Source organism: Marmota marmota, unplaced genomic scaffold (assembly GCF_001458135.2).
Source record: "Marmota marmota marmota unplaced genomic scaffold, marMar, whole genome shotgun sequence".
Classification (NCBI taxonomy): domain Eukaryota; kingdom Metazoa; phylum Chordata; class Mammalia; order Rodentia; family Sciuridae; genus Marmota; species Marmota marmota.
In genome coordinates, this window is record NW_026000185.1 from 17484703 (window position 1) to 17495055 (window position 10353).

A 10353-nucleotide genomic window follows, 5' to 3' on the forward strand; every position below is an offset into this window, starting at 1 on the left:
GGTCTCACTGAGTTGCTCAGCGCCTCACTGTTGCTCAGGCTGGCTTTGAACTCCCAGTCCTCCTGCCTCAGCCTCTTGAGCTGCTGGGATGACAGGCGTGCACCACTGCGTCAGGCAACATAATCTCAGGTGTTAGATTTAGATCATTATTGTTAATTTCAAAAAATTCTTCCTTTAAATGTTTTGCTTTTTGATGTTTCCAGTGTGTGCAACATAGACGGTTTTTTTTTTTTCTGGATTCAGTGTTCTATGTTTCTTTGTATCATGATTCAGTCCAGGCCACGTTGAGTTTATGATGTCAGGTGAGGGACAGGGCTCCAAGGAGCACTTTGATATAAATTTGTAACTGGTTGAGTTATCTAACATTTCAATTGTTAACAAGGGGCTGGGGTGGTGGCTCAGTGGCAGAGCGCTCACCTAGTGTGTGTGAGGCACTGGGTTTGATTCTTAGCACCGCATATAAATAAATTAATTAAAGATCCATTAACAACTAAAAAAATATTAAAAACAACAAACAAACAAAGTCAAAGTAGAATCCAGATGAGCAAAGTAGCTGGCCAGGAAGAGCTGAGGCCCTAGGCTTCTTTCCTGTGTGGACAGGGGCAGGCCAGCAGGAGGCTGCCAGCTGGGCTGCCTCATTCTCTTCCCACAGCAGGCTGCCTTGAGTTCCTTCAGTGTCAGGGTTCCAGGTGGAGCAAGAGCAAGGGCCAGGAGAGCCAGTGCCAGTCATCTCCAAACTTGCGACCTATCTGCTGCCATCTCCTTGACACACCAAGTGCCTGACTAACCCAGATTCCAGGGGTAGGAAATGAACTCCATTTAGTGAAGGGAGGATCTGTAGTGTTTGGTTGCCACTGTGCCCGTGCACAGGAGGGACAGTGCACAACCTTTTTTTTTTTTTAATATTTATTTTTCAGTTTTCGGTGGACAGAACATCTTTATTTTATTTGTATGTGGTGCTGAGGATTGAGCCCAGTGCCCCGCTCATGCCAGGCGAGCGCGCTACCGCTTGAGCCACATCCCCAGCCCCAGTGCACAACCCTTTTAACAGTCCTCCCCACACATCAGCTCAGTGTCATTAGCCAGACAGATCACTGCTCCGTGCTCAGCTTCTCACAGTGCAAGGCTTTGGGTCCTAGTGCTGTCTGTATGGGTAGCATGCTGACTGATGCTCTGTGTGCTGTCCTTCTGGTTTTCCGGGGTGGGACTTGCCAAAACTGCAACGTATGTGCAAGTTCTCACTTGACACAAACGCCTTGATTTTTTTTTTTTTTTTTTAACTTTAGATTGCCAACACTCCTGATAACTGAATGTGTGCTGGTTTACATGACTCCAGAGCAGTCGGCCAACCTTCTCAAGTGGGCATCCAACACTTTTGAGACAGCCATGCTCATAAACTATGAACAGGTAAGAGGAAGCCCAGAGATCGGGTTCTCCTCAGACCCCAGAGGTGGCTTTTTCTCTTTGCTATATCCTTCCCTGTTCTCTTCCTTTTGCCTTCAGCCTCTTGTCACTCCTTTATGAATCCATCCCAGCAGTCCTAGTCAATTCTTGACTTCCTGCAAACTTTGAGCCAGAGTTTTAGAACTTCTGACTTGGTCTTTATAAATTCTTTTTTCCATTTCTTTCTTTATCACTGTGTTTACTGTAGAATTGTAGAGCGTTCCTTACAAAGGTCTTTGGGCTGCTGTGCGGGTAGGAATAGCAAACTGACGCCCTCAGAGGCAGGCAGGTGTGCAAATGGAGAAAAGTAGCCAAGTGTAAGTGGTGTGGAGGGGGACCCTGGGGCCTGAAGCACCGTGCTACCAGAGAGGCCACTACTCAGCCCCACCCCATTGTTAACCACGTGGAAATGTGACCCCGGAGTTACCAGAGCTGCCAGTTTTTGAAGAGAAGTTAGAAATGCAGGATTTCAATGTAAAATTCTCTAATTTTGAAAATCATAAATTGGCCCACTGGTTGCCTGTTTGCCTCTTCTGATTTAGTGCAAAAAAGGTGACATTTTGGAGTTTTGAAATGACACAGCTCAGGTCTGCATCTAGGCCCTCCCTCGTTATTGGCTATGGACAGGCTGCATAGATCTCTGCCTGTGTCCTCTCCTGAGAGCGAGGATTGAGCGAGTTGGGTGTGCCAAGCCCTGCAACAGTGCCCGCTGTAAGTCAGCACCAGCTGCCATTTGTAGCTCCGTGAGCCCTGCCGGTTGTTTTTAAGGGGCTGAGGCCACAGCTCTGGATCACTGTGGGGACTCAGGAGGTGTCACGTAGCAGTGGGCAGTGACAAGCACTGAACCCACGTTAGCTATTTTTATTACTTATTTTGTTAGTGTTAGACTGATTTTATTTTTTAAAATCTTTTTTCATTACAGATAAGAGCAGTAAAGAGACATGCCCCACGTCGTGTACTTGTGGGTGGATCTAGGCTAGACTTGTCTCCACTCCTTCCCTGCTCCTGCCCTGGTTCACGCTCTTGGGGGTTTGGTTCTTGGTTGGCTGGTTTTTCTCCCTTCCCTCTCTCTTTTTATTTTATTTATTTATTTATTTATTTATTCTACAAATTAGTATTAGGTTTTTAAAAATTTTTTTAATTGATTTTTAAAAAATAAATGACAGTGGGATGCATTACAATTCTTATTACACATATACAGCACAAATTTTCATATGTCTGGTTGTATATAAAGTATGTTGACACCAATTTGTGTCTTCATACATGTATTTTGGATAATGATGTCCCTCACAGTCCACCAGCCTTATTAAGCCCCTGCCCCCTCCCTTCCCTCCCACTCCTCTGCCCTGTTTAGAGTTCGTCTGTTTCCCTTCCGTCTCTTAACCTGGGCATGTTCCCCAGCTGAGCTGAGGAGTGGATGTGGTGGAAGCTGCCCCCTGTCTTGTCTTTTTCTTTTGATAATTTCTTAAATTTTAATTTATTTATTTTAATTAGGTATTATGGCAGCAGGATGCATCTTGATTCATTGTGCACAATTGCAGCACAACTTTTCATTCTCTGTACACAATGTAGCTTCACACATACGTCCAGGCATACCTGTACCTAGGATAATAATGTCCCTCACATTCCACCATCTTTCCTGCCCCCAGGTGCCCTCCCCTCTCCACCCTCCCCTTTGCCCATTTTTCCTGTGCCTCCCTCCCCCATTCCTGGCTCAGCTTCCACTTATCAGAGAGAACATCCAGCCTGTCTTTTCTTTCCATGTGAACAAATCCTGAGCAGCTGTCTGCTTTCGCCCCCTGTGCTTCCTCTGTGTGTGCTGTCCCACTCCCACTCAAACAGTCTCAAATGACAAATGGCAGGTTAAGGGAATTTGGGGCAGAGACCCTGTTGCTTTGGAGGACGCCTTGGAAAGTACCTGTTTTCAGTGTGTTGTCCACAGCTGTCCCTCACCTGACACCCTCACCTTGTCCATGATAATTTAACTTAAGTCACTAACAAATACAAAATCACCAGTAGCCTCATTACACGTATTAATTGCTTACATGTCTTATATCATTTCCTGATGGTTTAAAATTACAAAAGCACAAGGATGATAATCAAGTAATGACAGTGAACTCTGAGATGTGCTTGCTGTGTACCAGGCACTGTTCTGTGAGTTTTACATAAATTAACAATTAATAATGACCGTAGTCCTCAGGGTAGGTACTAGCACTGCCCTGTCTTTACAGGTGAGGGGACAGAGCACAGAGACTTAGCTAGCCAGGGCCTCGCAGCTTGCAAGCCAGAATTCAAACCCTGGCTGTAAGACAGTGCAGTGTGTGTTCACCGTGCCGTCTGTCCTGAGTGGGTGGCGTGCAATGTGATCGATAGTGCTTCATGAAGGGAATAGTACTGTTGCTTGTCTGGCATTATTGTCGTGTCAACCCTGGGAGTAATTTTACATATTGTTCCAGTGAGGTCTTTTTGTCACCTCGTATAAGCATGGCAAAGCCATCATCAGTGCTACAGTAGTGAGTGGCAATGTGTTTTCTGGCATTTGTGCATATATATAGGGTAGTTGTGTTTTTTTATTCAAAAAACTAATACCACATGCAGAACAGAAAAACCAAGCAATCCAAAGGTTAGATAAAAGTAAATCTGTCTCCTATTCTTGACCTCAGTCTTCTGATCTGAGAAACAGTGGTCCTGCGTTCAGAATTTCCCTAAAAGGAGAGAGATTCGTTTTCTCTGGGAGGCAAGGGCCTTTCTGTGCCCACTCCTCCGTGGCTTCTTGGAGTTTAGCTTAAAGTCCTCTGTGTCTCTATCTGTGCCTGTCCTCCTTCCTTTTCACAGGTATGTGGTAGTTCATTATGTGAAGGTGATAGCATGTATTTAACCCCCAAATGATGGGTACTTCTTTCTGGAATCTTCCCACTGCACATAATACCGTGGTTGATTTCTGCATCTCTGTACATGTGTGAGTACACCTGTAGGGGCCAGTGCTATCTGGAGTTGGCGCAGCACAGGTGGAACTCTGAAGATGACCGTGTGCTGCCCGGGGCCGCCAACCGAACGCTCCCAGCACACAGCGCGCTGGTGCCACTCCCTCCCTCACCTGTGCTGGCAGGAGCTCTCAGTCAGCCTTGACTGGTTAAAAATTGGATGCCACTGGGTGTTTTTAATATTTAAGAAACCAACTCTCAGGGTGATGCCAGCTCTCTCTTCCCTGCTCAGGTGAACATGGGTGATCGGTTTGGGCAGATCATGATTGAAAACCTGCGGAGACGACAGTGTGACCTGGCAGGAGTGGAGACCTGCAAGTCCTTGGAGTCACAGGTCAGAGAGCACACATGGGGTGTCTGTCTGTCCTCTTAGCCATCAAGGGGGGCCTTTCCTTTGCAGATGAGATGATGCAGGAGGCCCTGTGACTGCCTGCCGACACGGGCGGCTGGGCTCCCTGATGCTGGGACAATCCAAGTCCTGCTTCCACATCTTGACGTAGAAAACAGAAATATATGTATTGTAACACTATTATTTATATCATCAAATCTTATTTTATGTAAATTTTTCTTTTATTATGTAATTTTTGAAACCAACATAGAGTCAGTGGGGGATGGTGAGCTGGATGCCCATGTCCCATCAGCTGGCTTCTGTATTTAGTAATGTCTTCGTCATTATTGTTTCTATATCCTCCTCAATATTTTTGAGGTGAGTAGTGGCATTGGAACATTTTCAGGCAAACCCCAGTTGTACATGACTTCACCTTCAGTGTTTCAGTGCAAATCTTCTACCAGTAAAGACTTTCTCCCCCAGGATAATGTCAGAACCATTATCACCCTTCACAGACAGACATTAACTTCTTCGTAGCATCCAATATGTGGTCCATGTTCTCCTCAGCTGTAAAACAGTTTTTATAGTTGGTGGGTCTGAGTCAGGATCCACCCATGGCCCTCACTCACTAGGTGAATGATGAGTCCCTTGTATGTCATTGATCTGTAGATTCCACCTCCCTATTCCAAATGTCATTTATTTGCTGGAGTCACCTCCTAGCCCTGCCCCATTTAAACAGGTTAGTTTTGACATGTCTGAAGTCGCGTGACCACCACATGCTTTCAGAACTGTTATTCAGAGAAAAGCCTCTTCCTGTTTGTCTCTAATCTTATTTTTTTTTTGGTGGGGTTCTTTTTTTTATCTTTTTTGGAACTGGGGGTCGAACCCAGGGCTTTGCGAATGCAAGGCAGACGCTTTGCCACTGAGCTACATCCCAGCCCATGTTTGTCTCTAAATGTACTTTGGTTTCCTCCATGATAAAAGTATATGCCCAATATAGAAAATTTAAAGGTGAAAAAGAAGAAAGATGCAGGGGGCCAGAGTGGCTTTTTGAAGGAATCATTTCAGAAAAGTGCTTAGGAGGGTCTGGGACTTACTCGACCTTGTGATTTTCCCTCTCTTTTCACCACACTTCAGAAAGAGCGGCTCCTGGCGAATGGGTGGGAGACAGCATGTGCGGTCAACATGATGGAGCTGTACAGCAGGCTACCGCGGGCGGAAGTGAGCAGGTATGGGCCGGAAGCCCTGGCTCTGCGGTGGTTAATCGGGAGTGAAAGGCACTGCTACCTGTGGTCTTTACTACAAAACACAAAACAAAGCTTTATCCAGACTCTTTGAAATCAATTAAATATTGGTAGCAACCTGAGGCTAACAGATTATCTATTAGGGGAGGTAGAGCTTGTGCCCAAACAGATGAGCAAGTGCACCTAGAAAATGCCCAGAGCAATCTCTGCAGTGGAAATTTGGCATGATCCCTGTTTTGGAGAAGGAAGAAAATGACATCACCCTAGCATTTGTAAGGGAAAAAGACCTCTGACAGCAATTTTAAATGGATCTTCCCACATTATAAAAGAAATTCATGTTCGTTCAGAATAGTTTCCAGCAGTGCCGAGGCCGTGAGGTAGACCTGATAAATATTTATTGGTACATAAATTTTGTTTTTTTTCATCAGTGAACTTTACTACATATATTTGTCTGGAAATCCCCCTCTTTATTTTTAAGCTTAAAAATGGGTCATATTTATCTTTACATATCAAAACTTTGAGGGTTAACATATCCTGTTTTCCTACATGGTATTTATTTATTTATTGTTTGTTCTTTGTGGATATACATGTTTATCTTTTTAGGTATACATGACGTACATGGTATTTATATTGCTGTGTTGTTAGAATATTTCAATATTGATAATTTTAAACTGATAATTGATAAATTTTAAAGAAATAAAAAATGGTTTAGCTAGGCATTTAATTCTGGTGCTTTATGTTTCGTTTTAATTTCTCTGTTTCAAACAACACTGAAGGGAACATCGCCATATATACATCTGTGTTAGTGCCTGCTTTAATTCTTTTTTATTTTTTTAATTTTTTTAGTTATAGTTGCACACAGTATCTTTATTTTGTTGATTTATTTTTGTGCAATGCTGAGGATCGAACCCAGTGCCCGCCACGTGTGAGGCAAGCGCTCCATCATGGAGCTGCAGCCCCAGCCCCTGCTTTAATTCTTTTACATTTAGTTCATGCTTCCTGGATTGTTCTTTTTCTTTTTTCCTTTGGAGACCTAGAGGTACAGCTTTTAGTCCCTTGAAAGGTCACGAGAAGAACTTTGGGCCTGGCTCTGCCACAGAACTTACTAACATTCAGAACCATCACTGTTTTTCCATGTTTCAGACATCGGTGATTGGCAGTGAAAGCCTTGAAGGCCTGAGAACATGCAGTCTGCACGTAGCTGGCTCTGAGCTTCCGGCTCCTTCCAGAAGCTTTTAATATCCCTGGACTCGCATCCATAATGGGGATGCTATAGGGACTTTGTTGGATACCCAGCTTTTCTAGATAGTGTCATCAACCACAGGGAAAAGGTGACTTGCTTCTAGGCAGCCTTTGCTGCATGTGGCCGTGGTCTTTTGTAAACGGGAGCAGGTGACCTTAACAGAGGCCAGTGATGAGATGGGATGGCTTTGCTCTCTCTACCCCAGGCTGAACAGCCCTCCCAGCTCTGTGAATGTCACAAGGTCTGTCTGCATTTTCTTAGTACTTTGGAGTATAAAAAGAAGTTCAAGGTGATGAGCATGTTCTTTTCACACATGCCAAGTGCCTACTGTGTGCCAGGCAGTTTTCTAAGCACAAGGGATACAACAGTGATCAAAATGGACCAAAGCCATATGCCTGTCCCTGGAAGCTCACTTCCTAGTGAGCAGCTTCAAATTAGCAGTCAGTCCTTATAGTCGCATTTGGTGATAAACCTCCTGGAGCCTTCATGGTGCTGGTTTTTCCCTAGAACTCTGTTAGGTAATCTGCCTTGGATGTCTGTTAGTCAGTTTTCTGCTACTGTGACAAATACCTAAAGTGATCAGTTTATAAAGTGAAGAGGTTTATTTTGCCTCAGGGCCTCCCACATGCTAAGCATGCACACTACTGAGCTATACCCCACCCCCAGCCCTCTTTCTTCTTTTTAGTACAAATAAATTAAAAAGGAACCACACCAGACAAACTATGTTGTAGCCATTAAAATGTGTCGTGAGCGTCTCTCACATTGGTGAGTGGACCATCGCCTCAGACATTTTCACTGTCTAACATCACCCTTTACTATTCTGATCTCTGCTCAGGATCGAGTCCCTGGAATTCCTGGACGAGATGGAGCTTCTGGAGCAGCTCATGCAGCACTACTGCCTGTGTTGGGCAACCAGAGGAGGACAGGAGCTTGGTACAGATCATCTTTTGTTGCTTTGATGTAGAAATGGGGAATGTTCCTCCCCCAGAGAACGAAAGGCGTACCTGTGACTTCAGGCTCAGAAAGAACCCGAGAGCTCTGTCTGTGTAGCCGTGAGCATACCTTGGGAATTCATGGTTCTGTCATCTGGGTTTTTATAGCATAGAATTCAGGAAAATTGTTCAGATGAGCCCCAGATCCTGAACAGCCAGCCAGCCCTTGACGGGTCTGCTGTGGAACTTCTGCAGTTGCAAGGTTAAGGACCTTGAAGGTTTAAAGTGATACCAAGTATCCAGTGTTTACTAGGTGTTAAGCACACAAGTCATCACGCTCTCTAACAAGCCCGTGCCCTCGGTCATAGCTCCCTGGCTGTGGCTGAGCAGGCCACGGGGGTGAGCAGATCCGCAGCTCAGTGGTGACCCGTTGGCTTTCATCCAGCTCCTCCTCCCCACCTGCCCCAGGCCCTGCTCCCTGGCGGTTGTTATTAATGTGTCTGCACCGGGGGAAACTGTGTTAGATCAGGCACGTGTAGCAGCTGCCCAGTGCCTCCTGCAGATGTGATCTGAATGACACACGACCTCAGGCACCTTGAGAGCGGAGACCTCGACAGAGGCCAGATGACATGAGGGGCGGTCAGCCTGCTGGGGCTATCAATCTCTTGTCTACAGATTCACCCAGCTCAGCCCACAGAATCCTTTCAAACTTGTTTTGATTTAAAAAATCACCTATTGGTGTGTTTTTATGTTGTCATCCTTTCCTAAATTATAAAACAGTGTAATTTGGAAACTTGTGAAAAGTGTGGCAAAGAAAAGAAAATTGACCTGTACTGAGAGAGAACCTCTAGTAACTTTTCCTTTCCATGTTTTTTTCTAGATATTATCTTATTTTTAATAAAGCTGAATTTATACATTTATGTAACATTGATTCCTAACTTTTTTCAACTTAATATGGTAGCATAACCATTTCCCCTTTGCTACTAAGTATTGTCAGCGAGCATAATTATGATGCATTTATTGAGTTCCATCATGTGACTGTGTCTGATTTATTTAACTTTCCCGTGCTTTTGGAAATGTACATTATTTCTGATATTTTTGAGTTAACTATAGTTCTCCCCTCCCCCTGCCCTTTTGTAGTACTAGGGTCGAACCACTGAGTTACATCCAAGGCCCAACTCTAGTTTTACAGAGCAATAGTAAGTTGGCCATTTTAACGTAAGGGGCTCCTTTGTCCCCACCCTCTGCCTGGGTGCTCTTGTGTCATGGTGAAAAATCATTTCTGCCTTAGCTCAAGGTTCAGCTGTTACAGGGTAGATTTTGGATGTTTACTGCAGAGAGCCCTTAAATTGTTATAATGCTTTCCTAATCCCTTTTAAACTATTCATAAACAGAATCTTGCCCAACTTCTTGTTTCCTCGTGAAATCGCCTTTCACAGAGCAGGGGACAGCTGTAGGGTTGGATGTGCTGGGCCCAGGCCCGCCTGGTGGGCCTGTAGCGGTGTCTTGTTCCTGCAGCTCTGCTGCCCTCTGCTCCGTGCCTTGAGGTCTCTGAGTCTCTGTCTTCCCCCTCAGGTCTGAAGGAGATCTCTTGTTGATGTGTTGAAAGCTCCTGTTGAGCTGGAAGCCGAGCTGTCTTCCCAGAGATGCATGGAGCAGCCTGAGTGATGGCCGCGGCCAGGGTGGGCCTCGCCTGTTGACCTCACACCACGCTCTGAGAAGTCTTATTGTGAAGGTGGTCACACCTGTTCCTGTTCCTGTTGACTTACTGTTGTTTAAATAAATGTCACTTGCCAAACGCCTGTGTCAGACCTCTGCTGGTTCCCTGTGTTCTGTGGGGTGGGCCAGGGTCACTTCTGTGGCAGCTGAAGCCTGACCTTCACTTACTCCCCATGAGTCGGACCCATAGTGAATCCATTTTGGGGTTCACTCCTTGATGAGCTGGGCTCTGCCAGACGCTGGAGCTCTTCTCCGGCTCGTGTGTGCCCTGGCCAGACCCACCTCTTCAGGGCTTCCTTCATCCTGGCTAGTGTGGCAGCTGAGGGGTTCACGGCAGGCTGAGTAATGGCCCTGCAGTGTCCACATCCTGATCCCCGGGACCTGTGGGTACACTACCTCCTGTGGCAAAGGGGCTTTACAGGTGCGGTTAAGGTAGGAGTTTGGAAATGAGATCATCCTT

General features: G+C 45.4%; 1 protein-coding gene across 3 annotated transcripts in view; it reads left to right on the top strand.

Moving 5' to 3' along the window:
• Window positions 1–9983, top strand: part of Lcmt1 (leucine carboxyl methyltransferase 1) — a 48720-nt gene extending 38737 nt beyond the window's left edge. For all 3 annotated transcript variants that reach the window (XM_015491186.2, XM_048789684.1, XM_048789685.1), the window contains 5 exons: window positions 1287–1407; window positions 4660–4761; window positions 5893–5984; window positions 8078–8175; window positions 9750–9983. In XM_015491186.2, coding sequence (XP_015346672.1) covers window positions 1287–1407; window positions 4660–4761; window positions 5893–5984; window positions 8078–8175; window positions 9750–9772 — 436 coding nt within the window. In that variant the 3' untranslated portion in view covers window positions 9773–9983. The remainder of the gene's footprint in view (window positions 1–1286; window positions 1408–4659; window positions 4762–5892; window positions 5985–8077; window positions 8176–9749) is intronic.
• The last annotated feature ends 370 nt before the right edge of the window (window positions 9984–10353 follow it).